Source organism: Oreochromis niloticus, linkage group LG1 (genome assembly GCF_001858045.2).
Source record: "Oreochromis niloticus isolate F11D_XX linkage group LG1, O_niloticus_UMD_NMBU, whole genome shotgun sequence".
Lineage (NCBI taxonomy): Eukaryota > Metazoa > Chordata > Actinopteri > Cichliformes > Cichlidae > Oreochromis > Oreochromis niloticus.
Genome location: NC_031965.2, coordinates 19,805,303 through 19,828,400, shown reverse-complemented (window position 1 = coordinate 19,828,400; position 23,098 = coordinate 19,805,303). Strand labels below are relative to the sequence as shown.

The 23,098-nt window shown below is 38.6% G+C and overlaps 3 protein-coding genes across 3 annotated transcripts in view; 2 read left to right on the top strand and 1 right to left on the bottom strand.

Annotated features, from left to right (window-relative positions):
- pde3b (phosphodiesterase 3B) overlaps positions 1–10,170 on the top strand; it is a 50,331-nt gene extending 40,161 nt beyond the window's left edge. Inside the window, exons 13-16 of the mRNA XM_003442381.5 lie at positions 724–927; positions 1,102–1,263; positions 1,609–1,867; positions 5,566–10,170. Coding sequence (XP_003442429.1) covers positions 724–927; positions 1,102–1,263; positions 1,609–1,867; positions 5,566–5,768 — 828 coding nt within the window. The 3' untranslated portion in view covers positions 5,769–10,170. The remainder of the gene's footprint in view (positions 1–723; positions 928–1,101; positions 1,264–1,608; positions 1,868–5,565) is intronic.
- cyp2r1 (cytochrome P450, family 2, subfamily R, polypeptide 1) lies at positions 9,786–12,830 on the bottom strand. Its single transcript, XM_005466986.4, has 5 exons — positions 12,500–12,830; positions 11,581–11,722; positions 10,854–11,486; positions 10,407–10,736; positions 9,786–10,256 (listed from the first exon to the last, which is right to left on the bottom strand). The coding sequence occupies exons 1-5, from the start codon at positions 12,734–12,736 to the stop codon at positions 10,039–10,041; spliced, it is 1,560 nt and encodes a 519-aa protein (XP_005467043.1). The 5' UTR covers positions 12,737–12,830; the 3' UTR covers positions 9,786–10,038.
- Positions 12,831–16,949: 4,119 nt separating this feature from the next.
- Positions 16,950–22,232, top strand: calca (calcitonin/calcitonin-related polypeptide, alpha). The gene is made up of 6 exons (XM_025908901.1): positions 16,950–18,999; positions 19,415–19,506; positions 19,791–19,922; positions 20,481–20,657; positions 21,092–21,273; positions 21,901–22,232. Exons 2-5 carry the CDS (start codon positions 19,421–19,423, stop codon positions 21,252–21,254), a joined length of 558 nt encoding a protein of 185 aa, XP_025764686.1. The 5' UTR covers positions 16,950–18,999; positions 19,415–19,420; the 3' UTR covers positions 21,255–21,273; positions 21,901–22,232.
- Positions 22,233–23,098: the final 866 nt, after the last annotated feature.

The window sequence follows — 23,098 nt, the reverse complement described above, 5'->3', positions numbered from 1 at the left end:
GAATTTTGTCTCGTCTTTACAGCATTGTGTCAGTATATTGAGGTTTGCATTCATTTATGCACAGCTCTCTCAAAGGTCCTGCCACTGCATTTCAGTCAGGTTGATTCTAGACTTTGACTGCTCCATTAAACGCCTTGATTCTTTTCTTTTTCTTGCTCGACATCATTGTCCTGCTGCATGATCCGGTTTAGGCCAGGTTTTTGCTGCTTGAGAGATGGCCTCACGTTTGACTCTAGAATACTTTGCTATACGGAGGACTTTATGGTCGATTCATTGACTGCCAAGTGCACAAGTACTGTGGCTGCAGAACAAGACAAAATTATCAGCTCTCCATCACCGTGACTTGACAGTTTGTCGACAGTTTGATACAATAGGTGAATCTGCTAAGAGTCTTGGATTAGTTTGAATAACAATGACCTTTGACCTTGAGGTCTAAGGACTTTGTTATTAAACAGTGAACACAATAACTCGAGAACGATCACCTAGGATTTAAAAATCGATACCATAGATCCATCTACTGACGAGGATGACGGGTAGCACTTGCAGCCGACAGTAGCTTTTCTTTTTACCATGACTGTGTTTGCTATTTTATACACAATACAAGTTATGCAGCTCATACGCACACACACGAGCAACCCTATTATTAACCTTTTAGAACTTTTTAGGAATCTTTTTAGTGTGCCACTCTGACACTTTGTGCTTTTGTCCTCCTGGGCGCTGTAGGCTGTGCTGTACAATGACCGCTCAGTGCTGGAGAACCACCATGCAGCATCTGCCTGGAGCCTCTACCTTTCCCGACCTGAGTTCAACTTCCTCGTCAACTTGGATCACATGGAATTCAAGCGTTTTCGTTTCCTCGTCATCGAGGCTATACTGGCCACAGACCTCAAGAAGCACTTTGATTTCCTGGCTGAATTCAATTCCAAGGTCTGAGATGAAATATTTTGAACAGACAGCTTACAAAAAGTGTAATTTTCTGCAAAACATTGATTTAAGCATTGAGAGGTTGTTAAGTTAAAAAAAAAAAAAATCAGTTGAGCAATACATGGCATAATGAGTCTACGATACAAGTTGTACTAAGGCATCCATCTTTGTAAACAGGTGAACGATGTGAACAGTCCAGGAATTGATTGGACCAACGAGAACGATAGACTGCTGGTGTGCCAAGTGTGCATAAAGTTGGCAGATATCAATGGACCAGCCAAAGTCCGTGACTTGCACCTCAAATGGACAGAAGGCATCGTCAATGAGTTCTACGAACAGGTACAGACTGCATGCTAATGCTGCAGAGAGTTTTTAGTTATCATAGATCACAGATTTTTATCTCTGTATTAAACTTTAAGCATTTCCTTCTAGAAGATTTGAAGTTTTTTGTAAAATGAGAGTGCACCCTCTTGTAAAACTGATCCTAAAACCAGGAAAGAAGAAATATCAACACTTGAAAAAACCTTTCAAATTTGTGTCAAATCTGCTTTTGTGTGCACATGGTCATACGATGAAAAAAGTCAGAGCTGTGCAACGCTTTCTGTTCCTCTGATTGTGATATAGTTTGCATCAAATATCAAATCTCATCTCTAAATGTCTGTAATCTGCGGTTTTAATCTGCAGGGAGATGAAGAAGCCAGGTTGGGATTACCCATCAGCCCCTTCATGGACCGCTCCTCCCCTCAGTTGGCCAAGCTGCAGGAGTCCTTCATCACGCACATTGTAGGACCGCTTTGTAACTCCTACGATGCTGCTGGCTTACTTCCTGGCCACTGGATTACTGAAGAGGGGTCGGATGACGATGACGAGGAGGGCCAGGTGGACATCGAAACAGATGAAGATGAAGATGAGGAAGATGAGCTAGAAGAAGAGCTGGCACCAAGTAAGATGTGGTACCCGCAAATTTTAAGTAAAGCCACTTTAGGTGGCGTTATGACACAGGCATTCTTACTGTTTTGGGTTTTGTGGTCATGTGACTGTTAACGGCATGACATTGACTCGTCTGCCATTTTGATATTTACTTCTCCCTGTTTTTAAGCTAATTGGTTAATTTAGTGTAACAGTCTAAAGTATTTAGCACTATTTGTCAGGTGCGTGACTCTTTGTGCAGCTTTGAGAAAACCCCAGTAAAACGTATATCAAAATGACTGTGTCAAGAATAGCTCCTGGTACCGATTTGTTTGATAGTTTTCCTGAAATTCGCATAGAACTGTGTCCAAAAAAAAAACCCTCCACATTGCGGAACAATCAACTTTGACTTGTTCAGTCTCCGTTGTCACTTTGTTATATATACAGACAGAAAATTACATGCTTCCGTGATAGTTGTTACATTTGAGAGCGATTTTGTTTATTTTGGTCAAATTTAACTGCTTCCGACTTCCTTGGTCTGCTCAGTGTTTTGCACTAGAAGATTCCTCTTGCTGCCAGTGCGTTTTGTTAGGCTGACAGTCCTTGTATTCTAAGTCAATGATTTTTTCTTTATTTTCAGCGTCTTTACTAACCTAAACGGTCTTTTACGCTAACCAGTGCTAAAACTTTTGCTGTACTTGGAGTTTATACCTACACCAAACTAGACTTGTAGTCAAGACCGCCTAATCCGAGACCAAGACAAGACTAAGACCAGAGGGTATCGAGACCAAGACAAGACCAAGACCAAGTAGACGAGACCAAGACCAAGACCAAGTCGAGACGAGACCAAGACCGAGACCAAGTCGAGACGAGACCAAGACCAAAACCAAGACCGAGACAGAAAGTCTTTAAACTGCAGCCAGATGCTGCTACGTTTACGGGTGTCAGGCATATTTATGTTTTTTTGCTTTCGCACAGCCCTCCTCACTGCTGTCTACTGTCTCACTCACTTACTGAGAGGACAGACGCATGCTCCACTTGACTGTCGCGTCTCTCACCCTCTCTGTTTTTCACATAATGATATTATCCTATATCCTCGCATGTGATTGGCCACAACATGGAGGGATTGGAGCATAGCTGAGCCACTGTGTGAGAGCTGAGCAGCAAAAGGAAATTGAGGGTAGAAATGACTGAAAGATTATAAGGCTCTGTTTTGAGTTTTGTTCAAAAAAGAATGACTTCATATAGGAAAAAAAATAAATATCACTTATGCAGGACACCTTAAACTGTATCAAGACACAGGGACTAAACCCCAATTCAACCAGACCCAGAACTGATCCGGAATTAAAACAGGACTACAACAGTTCAAAATCAGGACTACTTAGGACTTAACCAAAACAGAACCAGAATCAAAACTAGATGATAGTAGCACTAAAAATCATCATAGACCTGCACTACACTTATTTTTTTAATTCTACCAAAGTACACTATTTAGATTCAGAAAAGTTTATATAATTATTTAGCCTTCATAAGCCAACATAACTTAATAAATATAGAATTTGAAAAGTAACAAATGGTATCTAAAAAGTTACACTATGTACTAGATACATGTTCTGATGAGTTTTGGCAAACAACCATTTGACTAACATGTGTGTCTCACCTGCTCTTGTTCCATCTCTGTTTGGTCCTCTTTCTTCATCTCCCTCTCTTTTCCTCTCTCTCCCTCTTTGTGCTGACAATCAAGCCAAACACCAACATCATCAAATATACAGTTGAAACCAGATATTTACATACTCTTCAGATAAAAACACAAACATTGTAACATCAAATCAGACTAAATGTTTATTTTTTTAGATTGATAAATATAAAAAACATATTTGTTAACTTTAAGAGTAAAGAGAGAAACTATCTGTATTTCTTAATTGCAAATGGCACCAAATTGTATTCAAAATTGAGCCACACTTATGGAGGTCCACAATTCTTTTCCTGGTGTTTCGGTTGACATCTCTTGATTTTCCCATGTCAAAGAAACAGGCTCTGTGTTTTGCCTTATATGCATCCACAGGTGTGCCACCAATTTACTCACATGGATTCTAATAACCTATCAGAAGCTTCTTAAGCTCAGAATGGAATCGTCCGGAGTTTTCTTATTAATTAACAATAAACTTAGTGTATATGTACTCCTAAATTTGATGAAAGTGATTAAAATACACAGCTCCCTCTTTTTATTCTGACATTTAACTAATTCAGAAGATATTTCAACATTTATTTATCTAAAACAAAACAAGTTTACTCTGAATTGATGTTTAACAGTAAAAAAAAAAGTTTTTATGTTTTCTCCCTAAAGTGTATGTAAACATCTGGTTTCATCTGTGAATATACTGCTGTGTATTGGAATTCCTCTTGTTTTGCATAGAAATATACTGAACAACATACAAAGCATAATATATAAAATAACATCTACCTGAGTTTTTTCTTTGAAAGAAGCCCCTTATGTCCATTGTTGTGTTCATCAGTACACAATTGAAACTGATTCAGAGAGTTTGTTTAGCCGTGAAGGGTAAGAACTGAAAATATGAAATGTAAGCTAAGACTCTCTAAAAAAATCAGCATTGTCGTTCGGCTTTTTATTGATCCATTTGTTGATTCACTCGAAGAGCAAGTAACGCAACCAAGTGATCAGTTTATATCAATCTTTTGTGATACACCGTCATATTTACATTATTTGTACAGTACGAATGATTTGTTTTGGTACCTGGTCAAACTTAAGCTCTCCTCTGTCTGCAGCAAACTCGCAGGGAGCAGCTTCTCCCCCCTCGCTCACATGCGTGCTGCGCTCAGTCGCCTAGTGCCTGAGCTCGGATCATACCAAAATTAGGGGGAATTTACGACGGTGCGCTCTGCGCTTCGTGTGTTGTTTTTGTTTTATACAGTTGTCAGTCAGGCATCTAACTAATAAAATACACTCCAAAAGACCCCATGCTTCTGAAAAAATGACCTTAGCTCTCGAGACCGGTCTCGAGACATCCAACTCTACACCAAACTATACCAGCACTTCCACTTTGTCTATCCTTCTGTTCTAAGCTGTTAACAGTATTGGCTGCTGCTAACTCAAATAGTAATTATATAATTATTATATCAGTAATTATACAACTCTAATTGCACACTCAAAATTTGTTCAGAAATTCCGTCATTCTTCCTGATAGCCAGCAGGGGGCGACTCTCTTAAAGACCATCTGTATGAAAGTGAAATGTAATTTATAGCACTTGTGAAACTTTTACAGTCTCAGTCCCAGGTTTCAAGTCATACGACATGTTAATGTTTATTTAATACATAATTTTATGATTTATCACAAAATAGTTGATCAGACAGTGTTTTTATTCATGCCATTTGTTTGTTGTGATTTTAAAAAATCATAAGAGTGGCCAGTGTTTCTTGTTTCTTAGTTAGATCCACCTCCACCTGTGATGTCTGGTGAAATTTTAAAAATAAATAATCAAGGCTTATAAATGGGACTTTACAAACCAATGAGTGATGTCACAGTTGTACGCCCATCCTTTAATTACAGTCTATGATCAGGGCACCAAACTCTGACCATTTCCCACCCTGGTCAGACGGGGAGTTGGTTGATGTGTTGAGAAAATAAAGACTAGTTTGTGTTTACATTACAGTTACACCAGTGTGGATTTCCCTAAACACGTTTGTTTTTTTAATTTTTGGTGTTGTTGTAGGAAGGAGGAAAAAACGACGCAGGTTGTTCTGCAGCATCATGCAGCACCTGACAGAGAACCACAAGGTGTGGAAGAAGATCATCGATGAGGAGGATAAGAGCAAAGAGCTTGCCAAACAGCAGCAGCCAGACAGTTTGCCCACCTCTCCGTCAGATGACATCCAGGTCATCCAGGAGGAGGAAGAGGGGGAGGAGCGTCAGTAGCAGCAAGAGGAGCAGACGCGTGGACAAGAAAAGGAGAGGCAGTACAAGGACACGAGGCCCTCAACCACCTGCCTTTCACCGACTTTAACATTTGACAAATGCACATAAAACACACGTTCCCTCTCTCTTACACACACCCACACGAACACACAAACATATTGAAAGATTCACTGTGCTGACACTCAAATGCTTAAGCAGTCACATTGTTTTTGGAGAAACAAAAAGGCCTTACTACTGTGAGCGGATCCTTACTGCAACGGTGGGGGCCCAACTCCTATGCACTTTCACCCCATGGAGAGTCAAGTGCACCCAGAGAAACGCACCAGGACTGAGGCGGCAGAAGGTGCAGAAGAAGAAGAGCGTGGACTGATGTCCAGGATGAACTTGTCCTCCATGGTAACCTGGCTGTGATGCTGCCTTGAATGCAAAGCGCTTAACACTTACCACCTCCCTTAGGTACAAAAACAGTTTCTTTGTATTTCAAAAGGAAAGGTAGAGGAAACATACTGAAGCAAATGACATCATGAAGTGGTAGATACCCTTTACCAAAGGAAAGACAAGAGACTGAAACTGTTTCAGCTTCAATGTCAGGTATATTTTTGAATTATATATATATATATATATACATATATATATCAAATGTGCCTGTCTGAACCTTTACTAAGTCCATATTGGCCCAGAGCCTAGGCTTGTGTAGTTCTCTCCTTGCTGGTGACACGAAACACTGTATCAGACTCAGTCACAGAGACAGTATTGAAATGTTGACTGATTAATAGCATTATATATGCATCATTTTTGATGCTTTTACTCATGCGTACCACCTGTCTTTTGGGGTTTTTTGTTTTTTTTTTCTCTCTCTGTTCTTTGTTTCGTTTGAATGTGTGAACATTTTTGTCCGGAATGTGACGGAGAGAATGAGCAGGGAGAAAGAGATCACATTTTTAATTATTTTATTATGTAATTTGTATGTATGTTTGTTTGTCCTGTTAGCAACAGTTGATTTCTAATCAGCGAAATGTCCTCTGGTTGGTGTTTAACATGTCGCATTCAGATCAGGAGTGCCGATTCAATGAATGGATTCTTCATTTTCCTTTTTTTGATTCTAAGTATTTTTTTAAAGGTTACTCAGGATTCACGCAAAGTTGAATAATTATTTTGCAAGAGTTTATGTCATTAATATGAAATACACTTTCAAACGTAAGAAGATTAAAAATCTGGGTGACTGAAGTAGTTTGTAATCTCTCAATGAACAACTCGACTACAAACAGATTCAAGCAATCCTCGAGAAATCCTCTGTGACAGAGGGGCATGCGGTATGTGCCGTCTCTTGGCCATCCATACACTGTTTGCGTAACCTTTTTACAATCTCACTGGAGAAAGGCCTTTCTTGGTTGTCAGCAGACTGCAAATGTGTCTTGTGTAGCAGCAGCACATCATGCACACATGCTATAACAGTGTGTTTGGGTTTGTTTGGGGTTTTTCAATTGAATTTTAAAATGATTTAAAATTCAAACTCTCATTTTAACAGTACAGTATCTAAATGCAGATGTTTAGACAAACTTTCCTCTTTTGTTCACACTTATGACTTGGCCAGTTTGCAAAGAAGGGATCCAAAGTTTCTTGTCACTTTGGTTTTGTTTCTCTCTTTCTATATATATATACATATAAATATATATTCTAACCTACCATGAGGAAGGTTAAAGAACTCTTGGCATTCCACTAGAATAAGACATTATATCAAAGGGAAGTTAGAACTGTCACCTAGCTCCTTTCTCACGTTATTGAATCATACTGTCTGGAGAAAATGTTAAGTAAGCAGTGTAAACTGAGATAGTAATATTTAAAGACACAAAATAGATACAGATGTGCACATTTTAATACCAAACAAGTGTTTAGCCGCTGTACAAAAGAGTATGTGCATATAAAGATATATTTTTAAAATAATCAAATGAATGCATCTGTTTTCTACACACAGCTGACATATTGTACATTGCGATCCTGTAATTACCTTTGTGTTTCCAAAGTTTTTATCTACTTCTATTTCCAGGTGTGGAACTGTGGGGCTTGGTGTTTTGATTTGGAGTTTTTCATTTTTCCAACTTCAGCGTCTGTCTGTTCTGTATCATAACCACTCTTATATTCTTCATCGTCTCTCTCTGTCCCTGTCTTTATCACCTGGCCCAGCTAGTGCCAAACGTTACCTACATAGATTAATTTGTGTGCTGTGATGAGCTGATTGGCAAAAAAAAAAAAAAATTGCTCCGGTACCGTTTGTGAAAAGAGAAGCAGCTCGTGTCAAATACTCCACCGGGATCAAAGTGGCAGTGACAGTGTTAAGAATAGCGGGTGGACTCAGAGCCATAAACAATATGACAAACGTGTCATAATTTTCTTTTCTTTCTTTTTTTTCACATGGACCCGCGCTGGACTATAAAGCATCGGTAGCCCCTGACCTGACGTATTCCAGCTCATTAAGTTGTAAAAGTTTGTTGGCTTCTCGCTGTGCAGTCCTTCAAACCACAGTGTCCTCTGATGATTGTGCCATAAATACATCAATGAATGGTTGTTACCCTTATGTAGCATCAATATACGTACGTTTGTCTAATGTAACCATTCACCCTTATCTACACTGTGGAGGCAACAGATTTTTGTTGTTATTTATAGCTGTCATAAAACACCATCCCTCAAGTATCAGCAGTTCTCATTGATTTTTATTGGTGTCTGTGTTTGTCTGTGTGAGCCCAAAATATATACGCCTTTCTTTCTGTTTTTTTTTTAAAATTTTATTTATTTTTTTGTCCATGCCACCCCATAAAAACAGGAGAATAACCTTAAAGACATTAGATATACCAACTGTGTATTCACTTCCTCTTATGGAACAGTACATGTACAAACTATGCTTGATTTATGAAGGATCAGGTCACTTCAATTCCCCACAAGATCAGTACACAAAATTTGAGCATCTCTCAGTGTATTGGTTTGATCTTAGTAGTTTGATTTATAATAATTTGACTCATGAGTGGATTGTCTCCATGGTTTCAATGTCTACACCTTTAACAAAGGGGGCATACTGTGCCTGCTTAGTTTTTCTACCTATGAGTAGAATTATAGGTAGAAGAACATTTTTAAAGAAGCTGCTTTCAGCTCTTGGAGGTTTCTTCCTGTTAAAAGGGAGTTTTTCCTTCCCACTGTCACCAAGTGCTTGCTTATATACTCATGGTGGGGGTCGTCTGATTTTGTAAGTTTTCTCTCTATTTTTTTAGGGTCTTTTCCTACAATTTAGAGTGACTTGAGGGGACTGTTGTGATTTTTTGCTATATAAATAAAATTTAACTGAATTTAACTGCTCCCTTGTCACAAAGGGTAGTCGCAGCAAGTAGCTGTGCATGTGTGATTAGGCAGATTTTTACACTTGGTACCATGTTTGTGTTCAGGTTCCTTTTTCACTCTCATGAACATGATTTATAGATTTGAAATGAATAATGTTAGGTCTTTTAATTTTTTAGAAAAGACTTTATTAATATGCATAAAACCCCTTCAAAAACACCAGCATTACAAAACAAATAAAGTACAAACAAATATTAACATTCCACTTAAATTCAGTACATACTGATAAGCACCATTTAACAGAAACCAGTGTTGCAAAGCCAGTTTCTAGAAAAAAGAACAGGGTTGCATTTGCTTTCTAAGAGAAAGATTTTCCACAGACCGTTATCCCTGGAGAAGGGGTCAGTGTCAGTCCACGTGACGTGAATCTTGGCCCACGTCTATCTTCAGCACACAGTGTTACGAACGTTCTTGGAAAGCCTGTTCATCCCATTTTGTGTGACCCACATGAATTGCTGGTGTCTTCTGTCTGACCCAGTGCTGTCCTGAACCGCCACATGTGTTCATACTGTAAGTCATTGACATGCATATAAGCTACTCATTGCTACTGCCTCGGGGTTCACAGATATTTCGGTCCCCAGGATGTCCTTTCTTCACTTGCTGCCTCGCCAGTTGTTTCCAAAAAGAGCATTGTGCAAACATGCATATTGCTCAGTTTAAAAAAAGAAAATCAATAGTAATTAGATAAAGTGGATTAAATAATCAGATGTACCGCTGTATTTGCCATAAATGATGCTTTGGAAAAATGCAATGCATTGGAACTTCAGTCCAGAGTGATACAGTTTAAAAAACTTGCATATACTCTTGCATCACGCAATTGCATTGTTGTGCAAAGTAGTGTAACTCATAATGGCTAAACAAGCCATTGTAAATGTTCGCCTGACTACTTGTAAAAAGGAGTGTGTCCAGAGCAGGGAGCTTTCTGTTGCCTGCGGATCGCACAGATGTAGTAAGTTTTGGGCTGTAAGGTCATGCCCAGCTTGGGAGTGACAGTTGGGACAGTTCCTGGAGGGAACTGAAGATGAAACCTCTGCAACAAAGTTGTGAAAAAGAGGAACATCTCCATTCTAGCCAGCTGTTCACCCAGGCACCCACGCCTCCCTGAAAAAAAAGAAAAACTGTTAGTTTTTAACACACACATACTGCATCTGGCTAATTATCTCAAGTCTGCAAATACACAGGAAAGTCTTTGAGGAATAACTTGATTTAACCAATCATAGTTAATGCTGGTTTTGAGAAACGAAGCCTTACCCAAGGAGAATGGAAGGAAAGCCTCGCGCCTCACAAAATTGCCGCTGCTGTCCAGAAACCTCTCCGGTGAGAAAACACCAGGATCGTTCCAGTACTTCTCATCGAAGTGCACCGAGTAGAGGTTTGTGATCACCATGGTCCCTTTGGGGATTGTGTACCCATTGACTTTTGCATCTTGGGACGTAGCACGGAAAATCCCAAGTGGTACAATATTGCAGAAGCGAAGAATCTCATGCAGCACAGCCTCTACGTATGGCATCCTCTGTTTGTCCTCCAAAGTGGGCGCCCTCCCATTGGACAGCACGCTGTCGATCTCCTTGTGCACCCTCTCTTTGTAGGTAACAACAAAGATTATTAGGTGAGATTATATAACCATTAAATTTAGAGCAAACTGGAACTAAATAATTAGAAGTAAAAAGATTTTGGGGGGTTTCTACTACAACTGACCTTGTATGTTGGGATACAGAGCCATGTAGAGCATGGCCCAGCGCAGAGTGTTAGTTGTAGTCTCTGTACCAGCAATAATAAGCTCCCCCACTGAATAGATGAGATTCTCATTAGAAAAGGAGGACCCATGATGTCCTGCATTCTGCTCCAACTCATCCAAGTAGGCATCAACATAATGGCGTGGCACATGGGGCACTCTGCCCTGTGAGAAACCATTTATAACCTCCTGTAGAAAGTTGTAAACCTCAGCAGCATTGCGGAAGAGCTTCTGGTGTTTCCCAAAGGGCACGTATTCAATGCAAGGGAAGGCGTTATAGAGGAGGGCCCAGCCACTCACTGCTAGTTCCACATTCTCACTGAATATCTCAATCATGTGCTGGAAGTTGCGATCATCGTAGGTAAAACGCTGCCCAAAAATGATCAGATTGGTGATGTTGGACACTGCGTTGGTCACAAGATGTTTGGGGTTGAAGGGCTTTCCCTTGTGTTCATCGATGGCATCGACAAAAAACATGCACTCCTCCGAGATCTTCTTCTCAAAGAGTTTCTGGCCACTGCCGAAGTAACGAAAAGAGCTGCAGGCCAGTTTGCGGTGTTCATTCCAGCCTTTGCCATATTTGCAATTAAGAAGCCCTTTGGACATTGGAAGAGAGAAACAGAATTTTATCATTCTGAATCAAAATAAAAGTTTTAAGATTGCATTCACTGTTATATCAAAGCATCTTACCGCCCATTTTGGTCATTTTCTTGAATAAAGGTAGTGATGGCCGATCAGCAAACACCTCACTCTGATGGTAAAGGCACTCTCTCACACAGTCGTATCCATTTAACACCACAGTCAAGATGCCTCCCAGGTCAAGGCTGAAAATCTGAAAGGTGTGAATTCCATTATTAGCACTGCAGTCATTTAGATCTTCGCACACATTTCTATCCGCATTAAAGCCTCTGTTAAAGGAATGTAGGACTTGTTAGACCAATGTATTTACATTACAAGTCTTTGCTGGTCTGTTCTTTCCAAAGTGGCTATCTGAACTAGAGAAGGAGTTCCCTGGTATTCAATAGAGAGACAAACGTTTTATAATACGCACACTCAGTGGGACTTTTTTGGTAAACCTTGCCAATAACATGACAGCATCACACAGTTGCTGCAGATTTTTTGTTTGCACATTTATAATGTGAATCTCTTGTTCCACCGCATCCCAAAGGCGCTCTATTGGATTGAGATCTGGTGGCTGTTAAGACCATCCGAGTACACTGAACGCACTGTCGTGTCCAAGAAACCAGTTTGAGATGATCTGAGCTTTGTGACATGGTTTGTGTTCTGAAATAAACTGACGTGCAAACAACCAGGTTGCCTTTATGAGTTTTATTCAAAACGGTCATATAAGGTCGGTAGAAATAGCGCATTACATGTATCTATATATATATATATATATATATATATATATGTATATGTGTGTGTGTGTGTGTGTGTGTGTGTGTTTTGGGGGAGGCCCTGACTTGTACGCTTTCCAGCTGTTCCCAGACCATTAAGTCTGAGTGTCTTTTGTTCTCTTGGTGTGTGGGTGTGGGTGTAGAGTCCTGCGCTGCACACGCTGCAAACTAGTAGAAGCGTTAGATTCATAAAGTGCGCGTAAGGGCATTACCTGTCCGTGAACTTCACTCTGCTTCTTGAGAAAGACGTGCGGCTCGGTGGCTAAAGAAAAAATGTTGCCTATCACAGGGATGGGAGATGGACCGGGAGGAAAACCAGGGGGTCTTCTCTGCTTGACGAGCTGGCGAACCAGCATGAACGCGAGGAGGGCGAAAGCCAAACAGCCCACACCGAGCAGAGCCTGCGCGCAGGGCACCGGCGTCAGAGACGGTGATTTTATTGAAATCATCTTTTTTTTTAAAAAAAAATCCTTTTTCCCCCCCTACAGACAAACTCTTTTGACTTCGGCTTCGCCTCTGAGCAACTGAAGCACACATGTATCTTCTTTCACGTTTCTATCCCCCGCCTCTAAGGCTAAGATTGGTCAGAAAGTCAGTGTGACTGAACTTTGCTCAACTATCGATCAATAATCCGAAGAATTTCGGTGGCTATTACACGGAGTTCTTGGCAACTATACATTCACTTCCAGGGGAGGTAGCGCAACATTCAACTGTAATTCATCCTCTCGTTACTGGTTGTGAACATGCTTTAGAGCTTATGGTTGTGAAATGCATTTGTAAATGTATTCGATTAAGACGCATATTTGAAAAAAAGAGGATGTAAAACACTCACACACTAATTTCATCTAAATTCATTTCAAATCTATGACGTTACAGTAGAAGAGACTCGTGAATATATGGGCACATGCAACTGAATAGCTTGCAGATGTCTTTCAGTTATGGATGTAGACTATGCTATAGAGCATGAGTTCAGAAACAGGATTTATGAATTTGTCCTTCATGATAAAGAACTATATTATAAAAGAGACCTACAGCACTTAGTTTAAAAAACAAGCATGATGTATCAAAATAAGACTTCTTGGTAATTTTCACCCAAATTACAATGAAGCTGATGTACGTGCTCTTTGTCAGCTTTTATTTGAAGACCAGCATGTACTTTAGGTCACAGGCTACAATGTTCAGGCTCTGTGCAAGTTTCTGGGTATTCATAGCTGGGGACTGTGGCTATCCCGGCCGCTTCCTTTAAATGTTGGGAGTACTTTAAAACACAAGGTTTTGGTTAAAAAGGCATTTCTAGGAAAAAAGAGCCACGGATTGTGCCATTGGGTAAATTAAATTCCTGCTGGGACACACACCAACAGAATGGAATCTGCGTGTGCACAGCAGGGTGAAGTATATATGGGCTATTAAGAAAAAAGAAACAGTGTTAAAACCTTAGAAAGTCATGGGACAGCTAAGTGAATTAATCACAAGCTATTATTAGACTACTGCTGAAGTAGGGAAGATTAGTATGTTATCTAACCGAACAATTCTTTACAACAGCAAAGTCTATAACTGACATTATAACTCAGTTTGTTGTAGATAACAGGAGTATTCCTTTATCTGGATGAGAGGGTACACCTTAATCATGAACACATAGTACAGAGACATTATCAATAACTTGATAGCGTGACTTTATCAGCAAGAAATATCAGCAAGGAAGTCAGCATTGATATTTTAAATCAATTGTAATGGCAACACTGGAATCCACATTCAACAAAGTGAAAGGAGCAGAAGAGGTAGGCCACTCGTGCTTTTATTAGAAAGCATGAGAACAAATGATTGAAGTTAGTGAGTAAAACTGTAGTAATAATAAGTGCAATAATACATAAATGTGAAGCCAAATGCGAAATTTCCTGACACGACCAAGCACTCCATACATCGGTTATGATTATTATTATTATTTATTTTAGTTTGTATTTTTTGTTTTGGTATATTTTTTATATTTTGGTTGATATTTATTTCCTTTTTTTTTTTTGCTAAAGCAGGGGTGGGGAACTCCAGGCCTCGAGGGTCGGTGTCCTGCAGGTTTTAGATGTGTACTTGATCTAACCCATCTGATTTAAATGGCTAAATTACCTCCTCAACATGTCTTGTAGTTCTCCAGAGGCCTGGTAATGAACTAATCATTTGATTCAGGTGTGTTGACCCACCCCTTGAGGGCTGGAGTTCCCCACACCTGTGCTAAAGGAACAACAACAACAACAACAACAAAAAACCCCATAAAGAAGTGAGCAGCTTCAAGTTTTCCAACTCTTCGTCATATCATATTTGAAGATATGACACAGCATATAAATATCAAGTCAACCTATTTGCCCATATTAGTACAAAAAAAATCATTTTGTTTTCAAAAATAAGAATAATCTTTAAGATTTTAATATTTTGGTGGATTATTTAGCTAGTTGTCTTAAGGATAGCTGCTGTACTAGCATTCTTTACATTTTCATTTTTACTTGTGTAATCATAACTCACTGATCGTAAAATTAACAGCTCACAGAGTGCTTCTGGATTCAACGAACTTACTGAGGAGTCCAGGTACGTTACCAGGTTTTTAAGCAAATAAACTTTGACCCTGTAATCTGTTGAAGGTTCTTTTACCTCAACCCATTAAAGGTTAGGTCATGGACTAATTCAAGAGGGTATAGGTGAAGGCACGTACCACAGTCCAAACTTGTGCAGATATGTGTGATTTTTCAGGATTACTGGATGTGTATGTTTTAGGACAGGACAATGAAACAATGATTGATGAAATTATGTTTAATAAAACAAAGCCCAAAGTGGGGACAAACAACAATAACCTACCTGGTAAAAGTACTAAGGTCTCACATTATATCATTATAGCTTTTATAGCTACAAAATACTTCCAAAATTTGCTGCTTGACAAGTTTGTCCTGATTGATTCCTCATTACACATGAAGTTGTTTACCCTGCCATTGCTTCCTGCTAAGACAGCTGGTATTTTTTTTCTTTTATAAAAAAATAAAAATCCTTCTTCTGCAGAGCTCTCTGATTCAGATCTGTTAGAACTACTACATAATAGGGAGAATCTTGCATTTTGTCTTTGCTTCCTGCCATCTCCCTGAATCAAAGACTGGTCTGGGAGTGTTAAACATCTGTCGAATCTAATCAAAAATCATGTTCTCTTACTGTACCTTGTTAGTGGATTAATCAAAACAGAAGAGACAAGAGTGGCCAGATGTTTAATACGGACACTTAAAAAGGCTACACTGGATTCAGACAAAGCAGACTCAGTTTTATTTCAAAGATATTTGACAGAAATTTGAATGTTATTAGTAGAAAATGTAGAAAACAACAAATGCCACAAGCATACAAGCATTACAGGGTGCCAGTAAATATCTGAGAAGGAGACGAAAAGAAAACTGTCATAATTAGAATAGCTGTCCATGTATAAACAGCCCCAAAATGACCACTAGAGGGCATAAAAATGGTTAGATATGGTTCAACAGTTACTTTCTCACACAGACTTGTAACAATGTAACAATACATTTTCTCACATCACCAGTTTTATAAAATAAATTCACTTTACTTGATATGTGAAGTCCCACAGAATCTTGGCAGAACCTGGGATATGAGTTAAGAAAAAAAAAAGACATTATGGCACATTACCAAAGATCCTAATACTATGAAAAGTTTTTAAAGAGGTAGCCACCACTATATATACATATATATAACTATAGCCCCATCCTGGAGTGATTTTAGTCATGTCTAGCATACAGGATATCAATGCAGTTACCATATGTGCTGTAGGAAACATCAGTCTGCATATTATGAGGCTATTTGTGGAGTGCTCTTCCTGCTTTGCTATACTGTGTGCATGCATGCTAGTTTAATTGGGTGGGACTCTTGACTACTCTGGTTCTACAGTAAATTATTTACCATCTGGATGACCGGAATTATCAAGTGCATGTGGAAAATCTAATAACTGGCCTTCTCTGTTAATGCTAATACTGTCCAGAACCTCGTCTTTCTAACAACATAATGACGCTGGCAGGAACATCAAGAGCTCTTGTAATCCCTCTGCAACTTCTGGGCAGGTGTTTAAATGTTAAATTGAGTTTGGTTAGCTTTCTAATGGAGAGCAGCAGGTGGAAGTACCTCTGCTGAGGCATACTTCACTTCTTTGTGTTTATAATTCCATGAAGTTGAATTTTATGTTCCATTTAAAGATACGGAGCAATCTGTAAATGTCCTCCTCTGGCTGCTCTTTTCCAGGACACCATTTCTACAGTTATATTTCTTTTATCCACTGTTTTCTTTTTTCATTTTTGAGCTCTTACAGGATAGGTTGACATTTGATTTCTGACCATGGGTTTAAAACATATTTAAACATGTTATATTCACGGCCTATTTAGTTGTGCTCAATGCTTCAGTACAGCTTTACTTTTTGCATATAAGCCTGTTATAAAAAAGAGAGAGGGAAACCATCTCTTTAACAAAATGCATACATTCAAATTCACTTAATTTTTGTTCAGCAGCTTTATTATGTGATAATTACCTCATGGTGCCTGCACAAATAATGATATAGGCAAACATTAGGAGTTTGGAAAGAATAACTCTTGTAAAGACTAGAGTTGCTTCTGTTTCCGAGCAGTTACATTCACAGTAACTCTGCTGAGACTGTCAGTGATGAGCACTGCGCCGAGCCTAATGTTGCCCTAGCTGTCATGAACGTTCTCCTGTGTTTCAATTAATCTTCCAGGCCAAATCATGCTTAACGTTAGCGAACGTGAATATTGTGAGCTAATTGCAATCTTGACAATGCACTTTTCCCTTTGGAATGTAATTTCTCTGCCTCATTTGGTGTCCCCTGGTCAACCAGGGAGTGGCCAGTCGGGGCTCTAAGCGTCAGTCCAAAACAGTGTGGATGATACTTAATTATACACATGCTAATACAGTATGTATTTGATCCAGTTGGCTTATTAGAGGGGGCACCTTACATCCTTTTCTGAGCTGGGAATGATTCAGTGTAGATTTACATCATTATTACAAAACTCTTGGCTTCGGTATTAACTGTCATCTTTTTAGAAAACCAAGACGTAGCATCGAATCCCAGCTTTTTTTTTTTCCTGCCCTTCAATTTTCAATTATGTGCTCTACTTGGCTAACGCTGCACTTAAAGTTGGGGATGAGCAGTTACCTAAAAGATAAATATATATATAATTAAAATGTCTTGGCAGAGAACAAGATAATTAACATTAGTCATTGTGAATGGGATTGCTTGCTTTAAAGTCTTTTGTTTTCATAAGCTTCGGCCTTTCAGGAGTAGTTTCTGACAGCATGTGGAGCTGGGGAAACTAATTTAGTGCTTCTGGTATAAGAGGCTGCAGGTCTGCACAATAGTACTAAAAGGCTCATCTACTCTAATGAGTTTCCATGTGACGCAAAAAATAACTAGGAGGCAGGATGGTTTATGATACCTCATCCAATATCATTACATAAGAGGAATTAGAAGATGGCCAGAGACCAACAGCCCAGTAATTAGCTCGGAGAAACAGGACGGATACCAGGAAATAGGAGGTTTAGTTGATCGATGTATCTCACTGTGATGCTATTCCCATGTATTAAACAACTAGCTAACACAACTAAGAAATTAACTCCAGATTCACTGATTCACAGCATTACATTTAAATTGTTGTCAACTGGGACTGCATTGTGTTCAGTATTTCTCTACACCTCATGATGCCAGGTCAATCGTAAGATCAGCCAGCAGAAGATAATCTGATTGGCAGTTCACGAGGTACAAAAATAAATTACTGTGATAATAAATCAATTTAGACGCATATTATGCATTCTTGCGAGTCTTAGATTTTCTTACTATCAGTACTAATGTGTGACGTTTTAACTGAATGTAAATTGTTTAGGATGTTTAATCAGCTTTGTTGTTAAGTCATAGATTTTCAAGATGTACTTTTTGGAAGTATTTTAGCATTTTTCTGCAGATGGCATTCGAACCTGTTCACATTCTGTAACCAACACCAAGGGGGATCTATGAACACCACATCATCATATATTTGTGTCAATGCACAGCCTGTTTCCTGTTTGTTTTCACTGTCAGTCTTCTGTTTGTAAGTGTCAGGGTTAGCTTTTCTCCTGAACAATGTCCAGTGCTTAAAGTCGGAGTTCTTAGTGCCACAAAGGTTGCTCTCCTTTGTCTTAGCTAGTTCACAATAACAACTAGTACTAATCATATGTTGAACCTGATCTGGAGCAGGTTATATTTAGAGTTTTGGTTTAAAATTGGCTTCAAGAGGCATATTTTCGCTTTGATAATGTCTCTGATTGGCATAAGAAGCACTCAGTTGATGTATTTTATGCAGAAGAGTCACATTTCTTTTGGTTAAAGGTTGACTACACTGCAAATTCCACCATCAACAAACAACAAATACTTGACAGCACAGTAAATTTGACTGTGTAGTGATGTCATTTGCACAGAGGCACTTTTATTGGCTTACTTTAAGTAACAAAGGACTTCTGATTGGCTGGTAGTTTGAGGTAAAGCATTTGACTGGCCAATAAGCTACCATTGAGTGCTCACTCACTTGATGCTGAAACCCATAGGGAACATATATAAAAGCGTGTACTCTGGGAGTGCTCAGCAGATCCACAAGTAGGTCCATCACTTGAACCTTCAACAGCTGAAAAATATAGTACGGTAAGTAGAGAAAAGATTGTTTACTTTGGTTTTACTGAAAAATGTGCTGTCAGTCTTAGAAACAGCAGATTTTAAGAAGGTGGGTAAATCAGATAGGAACTGGCACTCAGTTGTGTGATATTGTTAGGATGTCTCTGGTTTGCTGCTGTTAATTTTGCAAACATGGAAAGCTGGTGGTATAGTTTCTGGGAGAACATGCAGTTACTAATAACTCTCCTGCTTTCCTCTGCAACTTTAAGGACTCAAGCAGAAAGGCAGTGTGTGTGTGAGAGAGAAAGGGGATTCATACAGCTGTGGATGTATGCAATAGAGCAAATGTTGTGAGCATATGTGAAAAACCCTCCGAAACAAATCAAAAAAACTTTTCCTGATCATATTTAATTACCTTGTTTTGTACTGTATGTGTCTTCCACAGTGAATAATGATAATGTTCAAGCTGTGGACGCTTTTTCTTGCTTATGCGTTGATCATTTGCCAGATGTATGTCTCAGAGGCAGCTCCAACTAGGTGAGAACTGTGTTATTATTCCTATGAAAATAAAATATTGACCTTTAAAAAGTACGATTATCATCTGTATTTACATACATTATTACATGTTGCATGCTGAATGAAATATTGCTACTTTACTGTACTCCAGTAAAAAACCAAACAAACAATCACTTCACATAGTTTTTGCTTTACTTTGTGTGCTATTGTATTTACGCTGGACAACACCTATAATTTATGAGCAAGTGCATTGGCAGAGCCTGAGAGATCAATGCACGGTACAGTAATTGAATGTGTATTTTCAGAACCAGTAAGGAATCCATGTCAGATGGAGTCACATTATCAAATGATGACGCCCAAAGGCTGCTCAGAGCTATGAAGGAGTTCATGCAGATAACTTCAGAGGAGCAAGCCCAACAAACAGCTGATGGGAACAAGTATGACTCTTTTTAATCAATCTATCTATCTATCTATCTATCTATCTATCTATCTATCTATCTATCTATCTATCTATCTATCTATCTATCTATCTATCTATCTATCATATTATTACACTTTTGGATAAGCCCAACAGCTCCAACTTCATGTTTATTACTTAATAAGGTATAGAGTGAGATCTGTGAACATTTTCATTACCTGTTAATGCATGGACAGCAGTTATTCATTCATTCATCCATTTCTTGAATGTTAAATGACATGCCTGCAATAGGCGCAACACTGGAAAAGCATGATGTCATACATACAGGAACATGCATGATAGCCAGTCTTAGAGAAAATTATACTGATAGCATGAAAACATGCATAAGCTATTTTGGTTAATAAGATATCATCATATGCATTCAAAACCGTTAGCATGCCTTTGAAATATTAATTAAAGCTTTTCTGCTGGTGCATGACATTTCAGGGAAAAAAACATATGTGTGCATGTAATTATTAATAATTATCTGCATGTTACTGTAAGCCTGTTTTTGCATGTTTGTCTCCATCTCTAACAGCTTGGATAGACCCATGTCTAAGCGCTGCACAGGCTTAAGCACTTGTGTGCTGGGAAAACTCTCCCAGGATATTCACAAACTACAAACCCATCCTCGCACTGACGTGGGAGCAGAAACACCCGGCAAGAAGAGAAGTCTATTTGAGCAATATGAAAACTACAGCAACTCTTACAATTGAAGCTCTCAGCGCTAGCCCATTTATGTTACATTTATCTGAGTCAACATTTTCTTGCAGATATATACATATACATGTATAGGATTGTATGTATTGTATGACTACCTTAAAACAAAGGGACAAAAAAAAAAGCTTAAAGAGCTTAATGGCATTGCTTAAACTAGATTTAGACAGCAAACTGAAGATTTCATCACCTACAAAATTGTAGTAATTCTGCAAAAAAAAGGTTAAAAAACAAATTTTTCTTATGTAAATTTTTTTTCCTGGCATTTTTTCTCTTATAATAAATTCATATTTTACTTCAAAGCAGTTTTTCAGTGCCTTTAATTTGGTGTTCATGATTCCAGACTGTAATGTTTGCTTAATGTCTGTCACATACCTTTCCAGTCTTATCTTGAATACCATAATTTGCTGTCTTGTTTCTATTCCTTACAAGCAATGCAACAGCACAAAAGCGGGCATGCAACACAGCCACCTGTGTAACCCACCGCCTAGCAGACTATTTGAGTCGGTCTGGGGGACTGGGATACAGCAACTTTGTTCCCACCAACGTTGGTGCCCAGGCCTTTGGCAGACGGAAGCGGTTCATCTCTGTGTGAGCACATTGCCAGATACATGGTATGTTGTCACTGGATATAATAGACTGTAGGTAAAAGATGGATGAAGCTTGCTGGTCTGAAAAATGAAGTCAATAAAAAGTTCCCTTAAAATCTGCATTCTTTCTAATTGCAAGCAGGGTGCAACTCTTTTGACTGCACAAAAGATATACAGTATGCATTAGAAAGTCTATGTTAAAAACATTCAGTTCACCCGATGTATCATCTGATTGGTTTAAGGTCTTACTTGCAGATACACGTCCGAAATTTGGGACTTCACCGACCAGTGAGAGGCTATGTCCATCTTTACATGGACTCCATGCTCTGTACTTCTTTTACAGCTGAACTCATCGGAGATTGAGCTGAAAATAAAGTATAAGAAAGGGAGTAAACAAGTTTAATGTGTCAGAATAATCGTATTAAAAACTCATTAATATATTAATTCCTCCAGAAGTGTAACTTTTGGGAGGACAAGTAGGTATAATCTACTTCTATATTCTACTCATATTTCATTTTGCACTCTATTGTTAAAGTCTGATATAAATTCCTAAATTCACCTCAAAAATCTGGATCTTATACATCGTGTTGTGACTCACTGCTAATTCAGAAAAGATAAACTTTTCTGTTTTGTCTTCTCTTTTTTTTTTAGGACAAAGTGCCTCTTTCCTTGGGTGACATCAACTTCATCATCAATCCATTTACACACTTCATAAACACTGACTGATGTCTTGTTTTCAGGCTAACATACATTTCCATAGTATTGACGATTAATCTGTGCTTAAAACCAGAGAAATAACTACAGTCGCAGAAAGGTAACTCAATAGGATGGAATAGGGTGGATTTCTTTCTGTCTCAGCCTGTGGCTCAGCTGCGCTTCTATTTTGTGCTGATGTATCCATCTACATTAAAACCACCTTCACCTTCTTGTGGATTGCTGTAAAACACTTTAATTACATTATAGTGAAAAATACAAATGTAAAATGCAGGAATAAATTGTATTTTAGCTACATTAGACTCTACTGTCTTACTGTGTTGTTGATTGAGTCACGGACAAAGAAATGTACAAAGAAATGTTGAGTTGTTTTTAAAAAGGTGCAATTTAAGTTGTATTAAAAATATGAAGCTGGTTTCTTTTGGAAGCTGCTCCCTGTGGTCGCCACAGCGAATGAATCTGCATGTTGAGAAAACTAAACTATGCTCTTGATTCTTAATTAAAGAGTAAGTATTGAATTATGAGTTATACATTATTATTTCATTTTATGTTGTCATGTGACACAAAAGCAAGCACATTATTTACACTTTTTTGTGTTATTTCTTTCCTGTTGGTGGTTCACATTTTATTCTGGTGAGAAATAACTTACATAACTTACATTAGCATCATTTGCCAACCAATCAATTGCCTTTGTAAATGGCATCATCTGGCAAACGTCCACAATAAAACCGATTGGCCTTTCCTGATAATATAGATCTAATCATCTGAGACTTCTGCCTTTTTCTTTTCAGGCTTTAGCTGCAGCAACCTTTTAAAGTTTTAGTCTAAATGATCTATATTACTAAATTCACAGATAAAGTTGCCAGATGAATGTGCAAATTGTTGTAATGGGGTTTGGCCAAAATAATAAAACACTGTACAGTAGTGTTCATGGGATAAGTATAGCTAGCTGCATACATGCAATGCTCTGCTTAAACCACATGGATGGTTTAGGTTAGGATTATCCTATAATGACAGTGCTTTAAGAATAAGGAGAAGTACTTTTAGTGAAGAGGGTGTGTCTGCCAGACCAAACCATCTAAAAAAATTAATGCTTTTCCTTTAACAGTTAAACAGGTTGAGTAGGTCTAAGTGG

Coding starts and splice junctions, on each gene's coding strand:
- cyp2r1 (XM_005466986.4), bottom strand. CDS start 12,736: ATGATTTCAATAAAATCACCGTCTCTGACGCCGGTGCCCTGCGCGCAG. Junction 10,737..10,853: donor TCTGTATCCCAACATACAAG/GTCAGTTGTAGT, acceptor TTACCTACAAAG/AGAGGGTGCACAAGGAGATC. Junction 10,257..10,406: donor TTTCCTTCCATTCTCCTTGG/GTAAGGCTTCGT, acceptor CTTTTTTTTCAG/GGAGGCGTGGGTGCCTGGGT.
- calca (XM_025908901.1), top strand. CDS start 19,421: ATGATAATGTTCAAGCTGTGGACGCTTTTTCTTGCTTATGCGTTGATC. Junction 19,507..19,790: donor TCAGAGGCAGCTCCAACTAG/GTGAGAACTGTG, acceptor GTGTATTTTCAG/AACCAGTAAGGAATCCATGT. Junction 19,923..20,480: donor CAAACAGCTGATGGGAACAA/GTATGACTCTTT, acceptor CATCTCTAACAG/CTTGGATAGACCCATGTCTA.